The sequence below is a fragment of the Talaromyces amestolkiae genome (genome assembly GCF_001896365.1).
Source record: "Talaromyces amestolkiae strain CIB chromosome Unknown scaffold7.1, whole genome shotgun sequence".
Lineage (NCBI taxonomy): Eukaryota > Fungi > Ascomycota > Eurotiomycetes > Eurotiales > Trichocomaceae > Talaromyces > Talaromyces amestolkiae.
This window is the reverse complement of record NW_024468043.1, coordinates 942,585-963,827: the sequence shown is the minus strand read 5'-3', so window position 1 is coordinate 963,827 and position 21,243 is coordinate 942,585. Positions and strand designations below refer to the sequence as shown.

The following is a 21,243-nucleotide window of genomic DNA, read 5'->3' as shown; positions in this document are numbered from 1 at the left end:
GAATCTCTGCTATAGCGTCGAGAACTGACAACTCGGCGCAAATCCGATAGATGTTTTGACATTTAATCTGGAAGTATCGTGTGCATTGCCTGGGTTAAGTCAGTGGCTGACAGCGCTGCTTGGCTGAAGGTCTGGGCGCGCGGGGGTGCTTGTGTGGGGGTGCTGGAGTCTGTGGGGAAGGAGAAGGAGATCCCTTGTGTGAAAAGTCTCAATTGCCGAATAACATCAGGTGGGTATGGCACACATATAGCGGCTGTCTACGTACTCTTATGCACTGGCTAGCGATCAAGTCTATGCCACTTAGTGATACGCAGTGAAATTTAAGTGCTTCTGTTTTAAGAAATATTGTACGTCGATTAATCACAACCCCGCATATTGCATGAGTATTCAGATTGCGTTATTGGTACAGAGTCTTTGTTTCTGTGTTAGTTGGAATCAGGCTTTCCTCCGAGTCAGTTACAAACTCACTGGAATCACGCAGATATGGAAGGTGTGGTTGATTGCGCCCAACCACCTTTCATAATTGCCTGACAAACCCTATCACTCGCACTTGCTAGGGTTGTAAATCGCCAAAGACCTTTTAAATAACACTTTGCATTTTGAGATTCTCCAGCCCGGACATTATACACTTGCTTAACCATCCATGTTGTCTTCTGAACCCATACACACAAAGGCATACTCACACCACGATCAGACTCGGCCTTCGCATGAATTGAGCCCGACACACCGCCAAACCGACTCATAACTTGACTCATACAAAGAAAAGAGAGTGATCAGATCATATGCTCTCCACAATAAGTGCCGTATCTCGGAGTTGTTCCGGCGTTTATAACCGAAGCACGTCCATTCTGCTCGGTAGTTTTCCGTGTTCCGTCGGAAACCCAAAAGAGTAATCCGTATGTCTTCAAGGCGGCTCGAGGCGACAAGTGAGCGCCGGGAACTTTTGGACACTTTTTTGCATTTCAGTTCTGGCACTTTATAAATACCATTCAGGATAGGCCTGACGCTTTGAGAGCTCTGGCGAGCTTTGAGAAGAAAATGGAACTCATCTGGATCGAACCTGATTGGCTCAAAGCAGTTAGCCTGATTGGTTAAGATCACATGACTGAGCACTCGTCATGTGACCCTGTCCAATAGTCTCGACTTTTGATTGGTTGTCGACATGGTTCTTTTGATGCCAGGTTTCTCAGGCTTGCAACCATCTCTCTTGGTATCCAAAATCATCGGTGACGTTCATAAGCACCAAATGAGCTTTTCCCACATCTACCGCGATATCTATCCGGACTGATGGCGCTAGTTATTGAATTTGAGCGCATCGGAAACCGCTTTCGAGAGACCCGGGATGTCCGTGACTCTGGAAACCCAACAAGCCAGATAAGACTGACCACGAATGATATTTGTTCACCAGGAAATGTCACGTTCTTTTTAATATAGATAGTCCCATGGAATCCTAGCATCGATATTATGCGTCGTCAGCATATGGCCTTCATTGGTCCAACCTCGAATACAACCAGGATGACGCGGGTTTGCCGAAACACATCAATTCGGCATTTCCGAGATGGGGTCTCTTTTGCTCCAGACTCATCTGGGGAAAAGCTGGGGCAAGCTTGGATATAGTTCTCGGGGTCGAGATCTCAAATCCCATTTAAGTCCGTCTGTCTTCATCTCGTTCGAATACTCGACCATCATCATCGATAATTCAGTCACCTCAAACGTCAGTTACTATGGCGGAAGAAAAATCCGAGATAACGCATCAGGAGCAGATTCCTGATATGGGAGCCGAAGTCCTAGCAACAGAAGATGAGCCGGCTTCCATCTATCAGGTTGGCTGGAGGACGATGATGGCCATCGTTGCTCTTTCAATGTCGAATAACTGCGCTGCTATTGCCAATACTGTAAGTGTTCATATTTGAAAGGACCTTCAAGTAGAGGATGAACTCTTCTAACCCCTATCTAGACAAACACTATCATCAGCTTCCAGGTCCAAGCACTTGGAGGCGCATCTCTTGCATCTTGGATTGCCAATTCCAACCTCTTGGTAACATTGGCATTTGGACCCGTGTTTGTAAGTTATCGATCAGCTCTGGCACTTTTCTATTACTAAGACTCTTATGCTATAAAGGGCTCTCTCAGTGACCGTCTCGGAAAGAAATGGTTCATCGTCATTTGTAGCATACTAGGAGTCGTCGGCTCCATCATCTCAGGCTCGGCCCATCGCACAGAAGTGATTGTTGCAGGAAACACATTGACTGGGTTGGCTAATGCCGGATGTGTAAGTTCAAACTCTAGATTATCGTTGAAAATCTCTTAATGTGCTGACAACGAATGTTTGACGATAGATTATGGGCATCCCCGCTGCTCAAGAAGTTACCCCGAACAAGTTACGACCATGGACCATGGGATTTTCTCAAGCGTTCGCGAGTTGCTGCGTTATTGCCGGTACTCTCGGTGCGGGTGCCTTTGTGAAATACCAATCCTGGCGATGGTCATACTATCTCAACGCCTTTGTCTATGGTGCATCTGCAACTCTCGTGTTTTTCTTCTACCATCCACCTCCAACTGGTTTGAGAAGACAGCAGGGTCAACTGCGCGAGATTATATCCAAGGTTGATTATTTTGGCATCTTCCTTTTCGCTGGTTCAATTGCTTCGCTTCTTATTGCTTTAACATGGGGTGGAGATACCTACCCCTGGTCTTCCGGCAAGGTGATCGCCAGCTTGGTAGTTGGCTGTGCCGGCCTCGTGGGCTTCGGTCTATATGAATGGCTCTTCACCACTGAGGGGATTTTCGACCATCGTCTGTTCGAGACCAGAAACTTCCCTATTCTCCTGTTCGTGTGCACTGTGGACGGCATGCTTCTTCTCGGCGTGAATGTGCTTTATGCTCAACAGATAGCGGACATGTTTACCACCGACGCCGTCAAGATTGCGACAGTCCTCACACCTTTCTTGACCACCTCGGCTTTTGGATGCTTACCCGCTGGATTTGTCATGGCTAAGACCAAGTCCTATCGTGTCATGTTGGTTTGTGCTTTGTTGTGGTGTAGCCTGTTCACGGGTCTGATGGCTATGGTCAATGAGCAGCGATTGAGCTGGGCGTATGCTTTCTCCTCGTTGTTCGGTATTGGTACTGCAGTGACTACTGTTATCCCTGGTACGTATTCCTCAACCTATTGTGGTGACTAGTCTTATATACTGACTAAATGTGCAGTCGTGGCTATGGGTCTCTCCGTCCCATCGTTCCTCCTCGGCACAGCAGGCACAATCGGCGTCGCTTGTCGAGCATTCGGCGGTATAATCGGCATCACAATCTTCACCGCCATCTACAACAATAAGATCGGCGCCGCGCTCGCCCATGATGTCGGAGGTGTTCTCAGCGCCGCTGGGGAAGGCAACCTGACCTCATCAGTTGTCACAGCGCTTATGAGCTCGAACCCCATGGCTCTAAACCTGGTTGAGGGTCTACCACAATCATTAATTCCCGCTATTCGTGGCGCTCAAGCGGTTGCGGTGACTTATTCATGGAAATATGTTTGGATTGCTATTTGTGTCGTGGTCGCCGCGAATGCGTTGGTGGCTTGTTCGTTGAAGTCTGTGGCGAAGAGAATGAATGACCATGTCGAGTCGGCTTTGGAGAGTTCGGAGATTCGTGATAAGCAGATGACTATTGCTCATTGATGTTACGGTCGTGGAACTTTTTTCTAGTGTGATATGAGATAGCTGACAAATTGTGTGTAGCCTCAATTGTAACGAGCGTCAATCAATAATCTTATTGATATATGTCCTTGATGATACGTACTTCAAAAAAATGTGATATTGAATTGTAAAAATAACTACTTCGTTCTAACGGCAGCGGCCTGCTCTTCTACATCCCTCGTACAATCCACATACGCCCCCTTCAACTCCTCCCCCTTGCCAGCACAAAGCCAAACACAAGTCCAAGCCGGCAACGCCCCCTGAAAATGCGGCCTCTTCTTCCCAAGCGCCTCCATATGTTCAATCACATACGGGGCTTCCTGTTTAGTCTTTTCCGGAAACCCCGTCTGATGTAATTTAGTCTCAATCTCACCGGGATGAATGCTAAAGAGTTGAATTTCGTTGCGGTCGAACTTATTTTCGATTTTCTGCACCTGCTCGAGTTCAGCCTGCAAAGTGCCTGCAAAACGCGTAATAGCCGTTTTGGCACAATTATAACTTGTCGTCCAGGGCAAATTTGCCGTCGCAGCACGCGAAGATGTATAGACGATTGTGCCCGAGTTCCTTTGCATCATCTCCGGGACTACTAGCCGAGTCAATTCGACGGGTGCCCGAACATTGAGCTCCATAATATCCCACCAACCATCTGCCTCGGTAAGATGGAAGGGCATAAACACATTACTACCCGCATTCAAGATCAGGATATCGATCTGGCCGAGTTGGGTGTGGAATTCCCGAATGAGGCGTTCTTGATCCTTGCGGTCAAGTACGTCGGCGGTAATTCCGACTACTTTTTGTTGTTGTGGTTGCTGTTGCTTCCCCGCATCTCCTTCGCCTGTATTTTCATGTTTCGGAGAGATAAGCTCTGAGACTTCGCGAGTTGTTGACTCGACTTCCTGGGCCGTGCGGCCTGTGATAGCCACGCTGGCGCCAGCTTTGGCGAGGGCGATAGATATTTCGCGGCCTATGCCTCTGCCTGAACCTGTCACAAGAGCATTCTTGCCGGTAAGGGTGCCCGAGAGAATGGTGGGAGAGATTGCCGGATAGACGTCGGTGCGAAGGGTGAATGGTGATTGCATCATTTTGATTGCTTGAGATAATTCAATATTCTCTGTTTCCTCTAAGCTCAGAACAAGATGTAGAAAAAAGAAATTGCTTTAGCACATAAACAACAATCACTGAATCAGCAATATGCCGAGAAAATATATCGTATGCCCCCAGATTTCAATTCTCGGATAATCCGAGACTTTCACACGGTGACCCCACGGGGTGATTCAATGTTCATTCTCATATTCCAGGTGACCAAAAGAGCATCTAAACGTCTTTGACTGAGTCAAGAATGTACATGTACCCCAAACCAATTTCAAATTTACAAAACATCTAATTCTCATCATTATCATGGCGAATTTTGAGATCTATATACCCACCAATCTATCCTTTCAAGATTACATCGCCGTAATACAGACAGCTCGTGTCTGGGCCGATGGCTACGACAGAAAGGTAAATCCCAACGACTCCTAATACCTATAATGTAAGATGCTGATACAAAAAAATAGGATCTGGCTCGTCTCTCAGCAACACTCGCCCCCGAAGTAATCGTAGACTACACCTCCGTCGTCCCCTCCTGGGGCGAAAAGCGATACACATCCCACGAATTTGCAACCGAATGGCTCTCCGCCGAACACCTGGGCAACAGAGCGCTCGCAACACAACATCTCCTCGCTCAACCATACATCAAAAGCGTGGCCGAGGACGAGATTGTGGTTCAGTGGCAGCAGCTTGCTAGTCACGGGCGCTGGGAGGATGGAAATGCGAACACAGACGGAGGGAAGAAGAGGACGATTGTTGAAACGAGTGATGGGAGGTCTTGGATGGAACATAAATTCGTGAGGATCGAGGGGAGGTGGAAGATTGCAAGGATAACACCGGAGTTGACATATGATACGGGTGATTTTATGAGGGTTAGAAGGCCGGAGGGGGCGGCTTAGATCTATTTCTATGCAGATATCGACTGACTGGATACCTAGTGTATCTCGGGGAGTACTTGTACATGTATCAGATCTGGAATTCCACGCATTACTGGTAGAAAGCATGACTATTGCGTGTCCGAAAGAGCATTGACAGAAGACAGGTGTCGAAACCAGCCTAATCAGACCACGGCACTGTTTATTATGCTCGGTCATAAGGAAGCCCTTTTTCTTTCATGAGCAGACTGAAGACAAAATAAACGGCAGTTGACTGACATTCTAAAATAGATTGCTTTTGCCGATCGGCTATGAACCTGCTTAGAACTCAAATATTGCCAATTTATGTCAGCTTGTAAGCATGCTGTACAAGGCAGAGCTGACTCTTTATACTTGATTAGGGTGACTTGGGTTTTTTCAATCTTTAACATATCAGACCGACCTCATGATACTATACTGAATGGATCATAACAGACTGTGGCTATAGCTGGGGCTAGAGGTGACCTAAATTTCTTCAAGAAGTAAAATCATAGGAAGCTGGGGCCACTAAAGGCACCTGCATATATGCAAATCCGATTCGCCATCTAGGATACATACGGAGTATACGGCGTTTCCTCCGAATCTCGCATTTATAGAGAAGGGCTTTCCCGCTGTGTTCATGGTGGATACGCTGTCCTACACTAGGATATAGCGAAGGCATTGTCTATTACTAAATACTGATGTCCTTCATATGATGGGAATTTTGGAATAAATGGGACACATGCAAGATTGCCTGAGCCTGGTTGCACGCAAGTCATAGATGACATACGCCTCCAGCAAGCAGACAGCTACCTCTGAGAACATCTGCCGAAGCCCCATTTTCAACTCAGATTCAAGCCGATACGGCCTTGTTTGAAGAAATGGATCTACCTGTCCAATGATATCAGCCAAGTATACTAGGCACATACTACATACATAAACTTGAGACAATGTTGACCCAGATATGCGGAGAGAATGCCGTTCTTCGGAATTAATCCGTAGTATTTTAGTGAACACACTAGTCCGAAAGTTCGAGAATGTATATATATTCCTTGACGCCAAAACTTTTCGGTCTTATATATACTTCGTGAAAACATCGCGAATCCGAGACATACCATAATTCGTCAAAAACGCCGCGCGCAAGACAAAAACAGGGTATGAAAACGACATATACCAACCAATTCGCAAACAATCCAGAAAAAAGAACCACTCGAAATCTAACAGGACGCAGAATTTTATACGAAATTGAAACTCAAATCAGTCAAACCATAATCACCACCTCCTTCAATACCATCCAGCATCGGCAAAAACGCACCTCCACCGGTCATTCCAATACCAGCACCGCCGCCAACCATCATACCATGATCATCGTCCTCGGCATTGAGATGACCGAAATTGGGATCTAGTGACAGAAACGATGGTTGTTCAGGTATTTCGCTGACGCTGTTGAACAAGGTGTTATCGACATTTTCGTGGTGGACGAGAGAGGGGCTCATTGTATTGAGCCCCCCTCTGAGATTCCCACTGGTTTGATTGTTGGTGCGGGTATGTGTGTTATCCCACGACAGAGGAACATTTGAGTGAGCGCTACTGTTAATGCTACCGTTGATGCTGCCATTGACGCTGTCACTGCTCATACTATCCCTTGAACTCTGGGCGGAAGAAGATTGTGCAAGCATCTTCGCAAGCCCATCGGCCATCCAATGCACAAGATGATACTGTCCGCATTTCACGTGCCTAAAGAAGTCGATCACGCGCTGGATGAGTGAATGGGTGGACGCAACATCGATGCCGAGATCGTCGCGATACCGATCCGCGACTTTGAGTAGCACGACGCATGCGAAAGCGACCATGGTGTGGAAGTAGTGCGGTACACCGATTATGCTACGACGAATGTCGGCGTCGCCGAGCAGAAGCTCCAAAATGGTGGTGGCGTGTGACACGGCTGTTGAGGCTGCGTCTTTGAAGTAGGAGGGAATATGTTCGATGTGGTCGCCGGATTTAAGGCCGCGGAAGACGTGAGAATAGAGATGAAGTTTGCCGAAGTGATAGTGCAGCAGGACTCCTTTGGAGGGGAAATTGCCGATATGTTCGTTGGGACCTAATGCATACTGTTAGCATTGTCTCTTGTGAAGTGGCGCAAGGAGACTTACGGAGTTTGGAAGACCAATGAGCCAGCCATTTATCGAGGTGATGGCTGAACGTGTTGATATGAGGCATCGCGCCACGAGGAATAGACTTGGAGGCATCCACGCCGAAAAATTCGCGAATCTGACTGAGTAATGTCATAAGTGCTACCTGCGACGAAATTCGGATATCCGATTGCGAAGCATGCGGAGACTCGAGGTATGAACGCCACCCACGAATGGTATCATCTTCTCGAATCATGGGTGCTCGGGTATACAATATCGACAAATGCTGATCACAGATATAGAGCAAATACCACAACCGAACAGGATCAATCGACGCTTCAGGATCTGATAGATCCCAGCTTTTAGGCGTCTGCGCAAACTCATTTGCTGAATCGATGATGCGGTAGTAGAACTTGTGAAGGTTGATATCGCTCGCTCGTCGAACAGCCAGACCAGCTAGTGTCCACGAAACATCACTCAACCAATACGAGCCAATCACCAACGCACGCAAATAATCCAGACTGATGCGGCGCTCAAACATTGAGCTAGAAACCAATCGGCGGAATTCCTGGTTGCAGGTTTCGTACAGTTGACCATTACCGGCTTGATGTGATGCTGCGACTGTGCAGATGCAGGCTGTGAGTAAAGAGGAACTTCGTCGTAAGCTTTCTAATGTCTTGTACTTGCTGGCTAGACCATAGATATAAGGGTCTAGCTGGGTTTGATAAAAGTGGAATAGTTTCTCGGCTTCGTCAACAGGCACCAGCCCGCGGGAGATGAAGTCGTCGTGATTCGAGGGCAGTTCTTCTACTGTTTCTCCTCGTAGGGAGCGCAGGCGGGTGAGCTCGTATAGCGACTCGATTGGAATATGTGACGACGTCTCCTGAGCCGGTTGTAGCTGAGAAGAGGTTTCAGGGTCTCTAGCGGTAATCGACTCGGTTGTTTGAGTAATCGGGGCTTCTGGTTCTTGAAAACTTCCGAGCTCTGGTAGCGGGGTGTGTAGAGAAGGTAGCGTTGGGAGAGATAATGCGCGCAATGTCTGCTCGAGTGCCGAGTGCATGATGGTCAAGTCATGGCTAACTGTTTTGCGCCATCTGTGATAGCTATCAGTGACTATTTATTCTACCACGACGAAGCGAATATTACCTTGACTCTTCATCGATAAGTGTTTGCAAGCTCTTATTAAGTTTACACGATAAACCTCTTTCTTTGCATCTTTTGCAAGGCGGGTGGTCATCGTCCATGTCACATTTAATCTGCCATCGTATTTCGGATTAGTTTCCCGTTTCAAGCCCAATTCTTTTCTGAGAATTGCAGTCTCACCTTCTGCTTACGACAGGCCGCACAAGCCTTCACCTTGCGCGTAATAGACGGCCATGCCATCTGCTCATTATCGTCTGAGTGAATGCTAGCAGCTCTCTGGCGTGATCCGGATTTCGCAGATCGAGGCTCTGACCCGGCATCTGTCAAGGTCGGGGTTGGAGGATGTGAAAAGTTGGCCTTGACATCGTCCGGGCTACTGGGACTTCCGGACTTAATGTGAACGTCTTTTGTTGAGGCTCTGTTTGCGCCACGACGAATTGGTTGTGTCGCTGCTCCGTCGACTTGATTCCAGGAACGCTTCGGCATGGTGATGCACGCTGCAAGGGATGGTGTGAAATAGTATATCTAGTGTAGCTTCTCGGTTCAATGCATCAATGATCTTCGTTTTGGACTAGATCTTGTACAGTCGCAAGTATCTTTATATAATCCGTATATATGAAGGAGAATAGATAGATTCTGGAGAAAGTTGAAATCCGGGGGAAAGCAAGACAAGAACTACGAACAAGAGAAAAAAACTTATGGAACCCCTCACACACACACAAACCACTTCCCCAAAATCCAGCTCAATCGCATCACTAGCTGGTACTGTCAGACAATCGGGGTCTGGACGCGAGCTGCCAACAGCCACGAATAGTTCTAGCTGGGTGGGATTAAAATGACTCAGATAGCAATGAACACGATTACAGTAGATTATGCATTTACCAATGACATGAATGGCCAGTCCAGGTCTGGAGGTCGCCCAACCTTCCTTACGATCGGCATTATTCCGTGAATTCACCCACGTACCAACGGCACCATGAGTCTGCCATGGACTTGCTCCACTGCGGGGATAAACCTCCAACCTCTGAGAGAGCTACAGAAATTGCCTGATCCGGAAATCAGTGTTGGTGCCGACTCTCATGTGGAGCAAGTCCGTTCCAGGCAACTAAAGCCGGTCCTTTTACTGGTTATTCATCGTCGCTTGGAACCCCATTTGCAGAACTTGTAGAAAGTTTCCAGCCTATATGCCATGCTTTTAATTGCTGGTCGCCTGAACACAGACCAAAACAGTAATCCGCAACGAAGTATAAAGAATGACTCGGGCCGATTGCTGAAGTGCCTATGGGCTCGTCTAATTACTAGAACAAGGTTTCTCGACCGATGTTGCTTTGCGATTTCTTGGGTCATGGCGTTGTTTGGGTCTGATCGATAGGTGAGCCAGGGGCAGGGTTCCTGTGGCAAGTGAATTGGAGGGTTCTTTCGCCTCTTCCAGAAGCTGGTATGGAATGGTACAGACCACGAAGGAGGAACAGTCAACCCGCAGTTCTGTGATCCGTCCAATTCGTTCCATACTTCATACTGCATACTGGGCCGTTGCGCATTGTGGCAGCTGCACAGCTCAGTGCTTACGGATGTGACCAGTTGACAATGTAGGTGTGCTCCCCGCGACAAGTGACGTGGGGGTGCAGAGCTACACAGGTGGTACAAGCCACGCCCTCGCGTCGAGGGCATACTCTTTTGTCATATAGGTACACCCAGACGACTACCAGTCGTACATGACTACAGTACCGGTGTGTCCCTGTGTGTATTCTACTAATCACACAAAAATATATCACGTAGTATCATTGATTCTCGAAAATGATGACGGTGTCATGAACCAGCAGCCCCTTGTTACATCTCGCCACTAAGTACTCCGTAAGTGGATGCCATCACGTGGAAGTGACCCCCACAGCCTACTTGGCTATGCTTGACAAGGTTTCAACAAATTTCGGGATAACCCCACGCTTGGACGTAGGGGGATTAGCGTCAAAGCGTATCAGATTGGGATTGCGTGCTTGGAAATAGCATCACTCGGGCGAGAGACGGCATCTTTCTTTCAGTAGAAGAGCAGAGGCATATTACCATTTCGAAGGATTCCGTAGTTCCACCATATATGTATGCTTTTTCATGCTATCATCTACACTTTTAGACGGTCGGTACTCTCTGTCCTTAAACACGTCAATTTTGATCATTATCTCTGTGATATGAAGTGTTGTAATTATCGGCTACTCATGGCTGGATACATCATTAGCCGATGCGGGATTATTCTACTCCGACGGAGCTTCCCCGACCATCATTCTCCGAAACAGGACTAGCGTGACATGTACAACATCTTTTTCAATTTGACAGTCCATGTGATCAGATCGTCATTTTGGGAGGAAGGCGCATATGAACATGATTGGAGCGAAATCGACAAGCGAGTCTTCACTAACTTTCTCAAGGATATGGGGTTGACTGGGACCCAGTTGGAGAATTTGCGTGGCATTCGTGGTATATAGTATGCGGATTTCCATATTCGTACATCCTGCTCTGGACCGCCCGCCAGCGGGGTGGGGTTCTCCGGTGATAGAGACCAGCGAAGGATACGCGCACTGATACTTATTTAGTATTATACTACGTAGTAGTAGTGATAGATCGAGATTGACAAGATGAGACCGGTTCATTTGAATTTGATGGCTTCTTTGAATATCATGAACTGCATGCGGCAATGCGGCAAAGCGGCAAAGCGGCCCGCATACTCGTGAAGGACGTTAGACTTTTCTAGTAAGTTTGAATTCGAAGAGTCCAATAGTATACCAGGAGAGAGCCAGTATAATGTTGGTTCAAGCCGGAAACAGACAATCTTCCATCGGAACCCATTATATGAAGATGAAAATCTGTCTTCTCGACAAGGCGCTTCTTGCAACGTTTTGTTTCGACGCTCGAACAGTTCACTAGGAATTGCATCTGGCCGCCCGCGCTGTCCTGTACGATCATTTGCAAATGGCTGTGTATCTAGATCTGGCCGGGGCGGGTCGAGAAAGCTTTGGTGGCCGCATTCGTCAAGCTTTGTAGCTATGTTATGAAAATTTTGGAACTGTAAGGGACATGTTAGTCTTCTTGTCAACGAGGATGAAAAGTACCGAGGATAGTGCACTGTATACCTCAGGCAGTTCCTGCAGATTTAGCTATACAGTTTCTTAGTCGATACATTTATACTTATGTGCCTAAGGTGCTTTCCCATCGGTCAGGGCTGTAGGGTAGCTCAACACGAAGGACTTCCTCACAATACACGATCCAAAACAAAATCCAAAAAAGGATCGATAAACCGGATGGATCAGGATAATCAAATCATCAGTTCATAATCATCGAATCATTACTATATAAAAATCTCTCCGTTGCCCGTTTATTCAAATAACCAGCCCGTGGAAATCAACCCGTTGGACCACGGCCCCGGCGTTGATATGGTATTATTACCGGCCATCTCCATCCCCACCGGAACCCCATGATGGATGTCCACCTGAGTCAGGAAGTCTTCGATAGAAGGATTATTCAAACGACTCTGAGTCAAGAATGCGCTGTTATTGTTATTGTCCACCAAAGGATTCTGCTGTCCATCACTGTCATCAAGCCCAAGGTCTGCGGCACTTCCGGGCATGACTAGTAACTCTGCTATATGATCCATTGGCTGCGCTGGACCATTGCCATTGCCATTAGTACTTCGATCTGCGAACTCCAACATCACTTTTCGGATCTCAAGGAAATGCTCGTAGAACCCGGCTGCGGGTAGGTTGCCATCTTTTACAATCGACTCCATGATATCGGATGCAGTGTCGACAGCTTCGCGGTCTGCGTCGCTGTTGCTTGTGCCGAGGATGCTAGACATCATTAGGATGATGGTGGAAGAGAACAAGTAGTGGGCGTCGAAGTAGCCGTAGATTGCCATTCCAGCGTCGATCCAGAGTTGGGTCAGGAGACCGTTGGAGCTCCGTGCGGCGTGAATGCAAGCGTCTGCTAGGGCCATAGTCGTTGGTGATGGGGCTGCGGCGCCTTGGCCTTGGAAGCAGGATTTGAAAACGTGAAATAGAATCGGGCGGGTGGTGAGTATCACGCACTTCCAAAGGTTTATCCATGAGTATATTTGAATACAGACAATGGGAGTGAACTTAAACTTACCTGATTGAAACACAAATGTAAAGAAGCAACATTTCTTGACGAGTATCTCAAGGGCTTGGTTTGAGATATCTGCACACTTGCTGGCAATGTTTCTGCCCACGTTCTGAGGCTACGAAGGATCTTCTGCACACTCTGCACGAATGCCTTGGTTTGACTGGACCGACCATAAATATCCGAGATAATATCACCCGAAATTCTCGCCAGCTTGACGTGTGCGATAAGATGAGAAGGATCAGAGAACTCTTCTTGTTCACTGGGTGTGAGTTTGTCCATTGATGGCAAGTCGACGTCAATGTCACTGTCTTGGACAGTGACTGGATGACCCAATTTTGAGCTAGTCATGCGATCGATGATGTATACACTCCACCAGACCCGTATGCGATGTTCTCTCTCAACGGCAGAAATTGTGTAGCCTTCTGGAACATTGTGATGTAGGCCTAGAGTAAGACAGAGACGGAGGGCCATTCCGGCGTAGGTATATGCAGACTTGGTGCGGTTGAGTGCCAGGGAATACAAAGACTGTACATGTCAGAAAGCGGCACATTTCCCAATAAGATAACAACTCACGATAATCAGCAGTGCTTCTACGTACACAACTGAAGCCTCCTCATGCATATCCTGGGTCAGACTCATCGCCTGCACAAAGTACCCAGTACCGGGCACATCGGGACCCTTAGTCGATCCTAATCGTCGGTTGGAATACATCTCACCCATTGAGAATAGAGCAAACAATTTGCACACAAAGACTGGATCATCTAGTTTTTGCGTATCATAGATTTCTTGCATTCTCTCTATAGTCGACTTTCGCAGCATTAAATGATAATCATTACCCAGAAACCGCAATGCCACTTTAAGCAATAAATGTGCATAAGCACGATTGGGCCACTCAAATCTGGGAGCCGGGGCTGCCATGCGCAGAAATGCCTTGTGTTTGGAGTACTTGGATCGTGATAATGGCGCGACGGGTTCATTGCCATTCAGGAATTGGCGTAATCGTGTACCGAAGGCTGTACAGGCTGCTTCACCGATATAAATCGGTTGCCACGACGCGCTGTCTGTCACGAACCAGGCCTTGTCTTCGATCAGGGGATTTTTGAGGTCCACGTCGACATTGCCGAATCTTTCTGGGGAGTCGTCGTCTTCCTCACGATCTTCGGGAGTGTGTTGTGTTTGTGATGATTGTCCGACTATATCTTCTTCTGAGACGTCTTTGCCTTTGAGAAGTGCGACCTCTCGCTTTAACCAGTTCAAATAACTTGAAACATCAAATACATTAGAGATCCAGAACCAACCCCCAGATGAGCAGTGGACTCACCTCTCCTGGACCTGGACCTTCCGGTCTCTGTAAGGGTAAACACACTCGGTGCCTTCGGGTTTTCGAGCGCAGCTGCGACATGGATTGCCGCCCGAACATTTCACTTTGCTGCCGTGACAATTTAGACAGCTATAGAACATATCAACATCATTCTGGCTCAAGATACGAAGGAAATTGCGGGACATACGCTAATGAATTCCGCTGTCGTTTCGACGGTCGGTCTTCCAACTCATCCACAGAAATTGGAGAACCGTCTTTCGACTCCCTACGAGTGATTTTGGGCATTTTGTTTACTTTGATCGGTATCTGTCCTTTATTGTGGATCTGTCTGCATGAAGATGAGAAATGATGTGAGGCTGGAGTGGGTTACATACCAGACAAGATCCGAGTCCATAGGCCGGCAATATCTTATCAGAGCCGAAACGCTCGGCTCGGCGATTGACTTGCCGTTGCCGCGAACAAGCACACCTACCAAACACCTACAGAGTCTATAGACTCACCCGCATCGGCTGCCCATCGCTATCGACCGGAGGCTGTGCTTTATCCAACCGATTTATGCCTTGACAAATCGCGCGTCATTAAACGAGAATCACGATGCATGATATAAAGATGCACTGCAGCCACGTCTGTAGGTGGCTTATATACATCACACCGACACAATAACACAGCAATCGGTCATTATCCGAACAACGAAGAGATTCGAATAATGGCTATAGAAAGCGAAACCAAAGGCATCAGAATCGCTATTGACAGGGGCGGCACATTCTGTGACTTGTACGTTTGTTGGCGTCTCTCGCTTAAGCCCTGTAACCGAGTTTACTAATACATTTCGGAAATAGTTGGGCAAGCATCCCTGGTCGAGAAAACGACTTGATTTTTAAGTTGTTATCCAGGAATCCTGGAGAATATGATGATGCACCTATCGAAGGCATCCGGCAGATTCTTGAACAGGCTACTGGTCAGACTATTCCTAGAGGTACACCTCTGGACATCACGCCAGTAGAGTCGATACGTATGGGCACAACTGTTGCAACAAAGTGAGAATCTCCAGCAGTCATCGAATCAAATGACATCAGCTGATATGCATTTTTTAGTGCCCTCTTAGAACGAAAAGGCGAGCGAGTCGCCCTTTTAATTACAAAAGGTTTCAAAGATCTTCTAGTTATTGGCAATCAAGCCCGCCCTAGCATCTTCGATCTATCCGTTTCGAAACTCGATCGTTTATATGAGAAAGTCATTGAAGTAGAAGAGAGAGTCACTATAGAAGGCTTCGCCGAAGATCCGGAACCTCAACCCATTGATATAAAATCCGACCCAGCCTTAGTCGAAGGCCTTACCGGAGAAGCTATCCGCATTTTGCAACAACCAGATCTTACGCAAGTCCGCCAAGACCTTCAAAAGTTATGGGATGAAGGGTACCGCACCCTGGCTATTGCGTTTATGCATTCATTTGCATTCCCGGATCATGAAGCTGCCGTGGCAGCGATTGCACGTGAGATCGGGTTTAGAGCATCGGTCTCTTCGGAGTTACAGCCTATGATCCGAATTGTTCCTCGAGCTCAATCGGCAACAGCGGATGCTTATTTATCTCCGGTTATTGCTCAGTATATTGAAGGTTTCCGTTCGGGCTTCAAGGGCCGGTTGGAAGATCATAACGCCAAGAAATTACTTTTATGTCAGTCAGATGGCGGTCTTACCTCATTCACTAGATTTACCGGATTACGAGCGATTCTCTCTGGACCTGCTGCTGGCGTTATTGGGTGTGCTCGCACTTGCTATGATGAGGAAGATGGAACGCCCGTGCTTGGTTTCGATATGGGAGGAACAAGTACAGATGTCTCCCGGTATAGTGGTTCGTTCGAACACGTCTTTGAAACCACCGTCTCGCAAGTCGCCCTTCAAAGCCCTCAGTTAGACGTCCACACTGTAGCTGCAGGTGGAGGCTCCATGCTTTTTTGGCGCAATGGCCTGTTTGTCGCGGGTCCCGAATCTGCAGGTGCATATCCAGGGCCCGCATGTTATGGCAAAGGCGGTCCTCTTACAATCACGGATGCAAATTTCTTCCTCGGCCGTATTCTGCCAGACTACTTTGCGCGTCCTCTAGACTTTGATGTTGTTAAGAAGAAATTCTTGGAACTTACCGAGGTTGTTAATGCGGAAAAGAAAGGCACAGAAACTCTTACACCGGAGGAGATTGCGATGGGCTTTCTTCTTGTGGCGAATGCATCCATGACAAGACCAATTCGAGCCCTGAGCGAAGGACGTGGTTATGAGACTGCTGCTCACAACCTCGTCTGTTTTGGCGGTGCTGGTGGACAACATGCCACTGCCATTGCACGGGATCTCGGTATCAAACGAGTGCTGATTCACCGTTTCTCTAGCATCTTGTCGGCCTATGGAATGGCTCTGGCGGATGTGGTTGTTGAGCTCCAAGAGCCGGAGTCTGGTGTTTACAACAAGGACTCTGCTCCTCGTATTGAGAAGAGAGCCGGTGCTCTCCGTCAGCGAAGCACTAAGCAGCTGCTTGAGGAAGGCTTTTCCGAAGATCAGATTTCACATGAAGTGTTCCTCAACATGCGTTATCGCGGAAGCGATACTTCACTTATGATTGCCGAGTCTGACGCCGCCACCTTTTCTGAGGGATTCATTGCTCGCCACAAACGCGAGTTTGGCTTTACCCAACCGCGCGAAATCCTAGTTGATGACGTGCGACTTCGATCAGTCGGCAAAGCTGTGGATGTCAAGATCAAGAGCCCTTTTCAACAGCTGAAAGAGATCAATCGCTCAAATCAGCAAGACCTGAAACCAGCTCTGGTACGAAAAGTATACTTTGAAAAAGAGGGGTGGACAGACTCGCGCATCTTCCATCTTCAAGACGTACCCAAGGGAAGCGTTATACTAGGCCCAGCCATGATCATTGATGCAACTCAGACCATCGTCGTTGACCCGGCCAGTGAGGCAACTGTCTTGGATGAACATGTTGTCATCGATCTATTAGACGCTGAGACCAAGAAGATTTCTGCAGATGAGGTTGACCCTATTCAGCTCTCCGTCTTCAGTCATCGCTTTATGAGCGTTGCTGAGCAGACGGGTGAGACCCTCCGAAAGACTTCAATATCGACAAATATCAAGGAGCGTCTTGACTACAGTTGCGCAGTCTTTTCAGCTGATGGTCAATTGGTCGCTAATGCGCCTCACATACCCGCCCACTTGGGATCAATGTCCTACGCAATTGCGTACCAGGCAAGACGATACGCAAAAGGAGAACTGAAACCCGGCGATGTCATTTTATCAAACCATCCTATTGCCGGTGGTACCCACCTTCCAGATTTGACTGTAACGACACCTGTCTTCGACGAAAACGATCCTACAAAGATTCTCTTCTTTGTCGCAAACCGTGGCCACCATGCTGATATCGGTGGAATTGCTGCGGGAAGTATGCCACCCAATTCGACTGAATTGTGGCAGGAAGGKGCCGCTATCGAATCTTTCAAGCTAGTAAAAGAGGGTATCTTTGATGAAGAGGGTGTCACTCATCTTCTCTACGAGGTTCCGGCTCAATATCCTGGCTGCAGTGGCACGAGAACTTTGAATGACAACATTTCCGATCTCAAAGCAGGAATTGCGGCAAACAACAAGGGCATTCATTTGATCCAAGGTCTGGTCCGCGAATACAGTTGGCCTGTCGTCGAGCTGTACATGCATGCAGTTCAAAAGAATGCCGAAGATACCGTTCGCGGCTTACTCAAGGACTTTAGTCGTCGCTTCCAAGGTCAACCTCTCGAGGCAGTTGATTACATGGATGATGGAACTCCATTGGTACTAAAAATCACCATCGACCCAACCGACGGATCCGCCAAATTCGACTTTACCGGCACCGGACCCGAAGCGCTAAACAATCTCAACAGCCCACCAGCAGTTATGTACAGCGGTATTATGTACTGTCTCCGATCCATGATTTCCTCCGACATTCCCTTAAACCAAGGCTGTTTGGCGCCGATCAACGTCATCTGTCCACCCAACACAATCCTGTCACCAAGCATGAAAGCCGCAACTGTAGGGTCAAACGTTGAGACAGCACAACGGATTATCGATGTCATCTTGAAAGCATTCAGAGTCATGGGTGCCAGTCAAGGAACATGCAACAACCTCACTTTTGGCTACGGTGGTAAAGATCCCGTTACTGGTGCTGTGACGAAGGGCTTTGGATACTACGAGACTATTGCCGGTGGTGCGGGCGCAGGTGCGAACTGGGAGGGTCAATCAGGTGTTCATACCGGTAGCACAAACACGCGCATGACTGACCCAGAGACCTTCGAGAAACGCTATCCTGTTCTTCTTCGTGAGTTCAGTATTCGCAAGGGCAGTGGTGGTGGTGGTAGAAACCGGGGTGGTGATGGCTGCATTCGCGACATTGAGTTGCGACGACCATTGCAAGTAAGCATCTTGTCTGAAAGACGAGTTGTTGCACCGTATGGTATGGCTGGKGGCGAAGATGGAAAGAGAGGCGTGAATCTGTGGATTCGCAAGGATCCCGTCGATGGATCTGTGCGAACAATATCCGTTGGTGCCAAGGCGTCAATGGCGATGAACACGGGTGATAGATTTATTGTTCAGACTCCTGGTGGCGGTGGTTATGGTGTTGCGGTGGATAAGAAGCAAGCTGTTGAGGTTCTAGATGAGTTTGTTGTCAAACGTGCTGTGATATAAATTGTCTCGTTAATGATTACGATAATGATGCCACTATCTCCTTCTCTATTTTATTCAAACCAGCATGTGATTATTCTTAGAATGATAGTATTCGTCATTAACTACTCTTGAAACTTGCATATCGATACCTGCTATCTAAGAGGTGGACACAATTTCTCCGTCTCCTAACCCTAAGCGGAGATTTAACTGCCATGCGTAATGTGCAAGGTCTAAGGTATACACGAATCAGAACGGTTGTTTTTAAAAAGAAGCTTTTAGAGGAAATCTAAAGAAACATTTCTTGATTAATATAGAAGCTTGGTAATTTGGAGCAGTACATTTTATTTCTCCAGTCAGTCGAGAGAGATAATCCGGAGGAGAAGCTATGATTTCCCCGCATAATCCCCGGATAAATTCAGGAGACGTCGTAGAGCTAATTGCATGTGTTAAGGTATATAAGAAGATCAATTGCTGCTCAGACTATATGTAGTGGAAGTCAAGGTGAGGAATAACCTGAAGACACTTTTGCAGTAACTCTGCCGATAGAGGTTGAGCTTGAAGTTCAAACAGTGTTTCATCATGAAATTTTTAAACAATAATCAAGTCATCCGGACTTTGGCTGCATTTTCTGCCCTTCTACCTGGAGCTCTATCAGCCCCAGCAAGCAGAATTGATTCTCGCATTCCCTGCCAGGCCGGCGTTCTCTCAGCTTGTCCACACAACACCATCATCGTCTCGAACGACAACTCTTCCACTTCTCCCAAGCACGCGCATTTTACCTCAATCCAATCTGCAATACTTTCACTACCTCACGACAACTCATCAGCAACAATCCTCATTCGCGCCGGCAGCTACACTGAGCAATTGAACATTACTCGCCCGGGCCCTGTGACTCTACTCGGCGAAACAAGCCACGCTAAAAATGCTAGCGAGAACCAGGTCACTGTCTACTGGAGTGCAGCGAACAATGCTACATATCTCGACAATGCATTCACAAGTGTATTGACAGTCGCACCCACGCAGAATGCTTCACTTACCGGAGCTGGACCAACCGGGTGGCCTGTCCCTGTCGATACTCCATATGGCAGTACTGATTTCCGGGTTTACAACATCGACTTCCGGAATGTGTTCTCTGAGTACTCTGCGGGACCATCGCTTGCTGTTAGTGTGAGCTATGCCAATGCTGGATTTTATTACTCTGGTTTCTATTCTTACCAGGATACGGTAAGCCATATCACCCTTAGTCGAGTCGAATTCGTTATACTGATTTAAAATAAATTATAGGTATATATTGGCAAACTCGGCAATGCCTACTTCTACGACTCCATCATCGCCGGCCAGACCGACTTCCTCTACGGATTCGGCACAGCATGGTTCCAGTCCTGCGCTCTACAGCTCCGCTCTTGCGGCGGCGGCATTACGGCCTGGAAGGGCACAAACACCACCTACGCGAACAAATTCGGAGTCTACATTGTCGATTCCACCATCAACGCCGCCAATGCCTCAATTGCGGCTACTATTGCGGGCAAATGTGCACTTGGTAGACCATGGAACGCCCTTCACAGGTCAATCTTTGCGCGCACATATGAGGATGCTAGTATTAAAAGCAGTGGATATACAGATTGGGTGAATAAAGGTGTTGAGAATTATACACCGGGCGTCACGTTGCAGGCGGAGTTTGAGACGTATGGACCCGGTTGGAATGAGACGGGACGTATTGCTGGGGGGTGGGATACGATCTTAAATGAGACTGTGTGGAGAGAGTATGATGAGCCTGCTAAGGTGTTTCAGTTTGGATATGTAGGTGGTGGATTTGGGTATGTTGACTGGATTGATAGGACGCCTTGGGCTTAGGCGAGGAGTTATCAAGCTGTTCAAGTAGATAATTAGTTGCTACTATCTAAAATGAAATCAAAGCTCGTCAGTAATCTTAAAGCTTGACATCTGCGAATAACTTCGACTCATGAAATGTCTATCTAGCCATGCTTTCATACCAAAGTCCTAATCCTCTACCCTAATTTCCGATTCGATCCTCGCTGATATGTCAATAATCAACATGCCTCTTTTTACCCCTTATATGGCTGAGCAAATTATGTATCAAATAATTGTGCTATCTTATAATAGCTTGTATAATTTCAGCATAGCTAGCTCTT

The 21,243-nt window shown here is 47.5% G+C and overlaps 6 protein-coding genes across 6 annotated transcripts; 3 read left to right on the top strand and 3 right to left on the bottom strand.

Moving 5' to 3' along the window:
* Positions 1–1,724: 1,724 nt before the first annotated feature.
* On the top strand, positions 1,725–3,677 carry BHQ10_004375 (uncharacterized protein; the record flags this gene model as incomplete). The annotated part of the gene is made up of 5 exons (XM_040876734.1): positions 1,725–1,895; positions 1,958–2,065; positions 2,123–2,272; positions 2,340–3,153; positions 3,211–3,677. The coding sequence occupies 5 exons, from the start codon at positions 1,725–1,727 to the stop codon at positions 3,675–3,677; spliced, it is 1,710 nt and encodes a 569-aa protein (XP_040732879.1).
* A 155-nt stretch (positions 3,678–3,832) lies between these two features.
* Positions 3,833–4,777, bottom strand: BHQ10_004374 (uncharacterized protein; the record flags this gene model as incomplete). The annotated part of the gene is made up of 1 exon (XM_040876733.1): positions 3,833–4,777. The coding sequence occupies one exon, from the start codon at positions 4,775–4,777 to the stop codon at positions 3,833–3,835; it is 945 nt and encodes a 314-aa protein (XP_040732878.1).
* Positions 4,778–5,093: 316 nt separating this feature from the next.
* BHQ10_004373 (uncharacterized protein) lies at positions 5,094–5,683 on the top strand (the record flags this gene model as incomplete). Its single annotated transcript, XM_040876732.1, has 2 exons — positions 5,094–5,195; positions 5,252–5,683. 2 exons carry the CDS (start codon positions 5,094–5,096, stop codon positions 5,681–5,683), a joined length of 534 nt encoding a protein of 177 aa, XP_040732877.1.
* Positions 5,684–6,912: 1,229 nt separating this feature from the next.
* Positions 6,913–9,438, bottom strand: BHQ10_004372 (uncharacterized protein; the record flags this gene model as incomplete). The annotated part of the gene is made up of 3 exons (XM_040876731.1): positions 6,913–7,778; positions 7,831–8,889; positions 9,144–9,438. The coding sequence occupies 3 exons, from the start codon at positions 9,436–9,438 to the stop codon at positions 6,913–6,915; spliced, it is 2,220 nt and encodes a 739-aa protein (XP_040732876.1).
* A 2,878-nt stretch (positions 9,439–12,316) lies between these two features.
* On the bottom strand, positions 12,317–14,686 carry BHQ10_004371 (uncharacterized protein; the record flags this gene model as incomplete). The annotated part of the gene is made up of 5 exons (XM_040876730.1): positions 12,317–13,024; positions 13,087–13,605; positions 13,654–14,341; positions 14,402–14,509; positions 14,589–14,686. The coding sequence occupies 5 exons, from the start codon at positions 14,684–14,686 to the stop codon at positions 12,317–12,319; spliced, it is 2,121 nt and encodes a 706-aa protein (XP_040732875.1).
* A 421-nt stretch (positions 14,687–15,107) lies between these two features.
* On the top strand, positions 15,108–20,944 carry BHQ10_004370 (uncharacterized protein; the record flags this gene model as incomplete). The annotated part of the gene is made up of 5 exons (XM_040876729.1): positions 15,108–15,175; positions 15,295–15,438; positions 15,496–19,102; positions 19,784–20,314; positions 20,375–20,944. The coding sequence occupies 5 exons, from the start codon at positions 15,108–15,110 to the stop codon at positions 20,942–20,944; spliced, it is 4,920 nt and encodes a 1,639-aa protein (XP_040732874.1).
* Between the last annotated feature and the right edge of the window lie 299 nt (positions 20,945–21,243).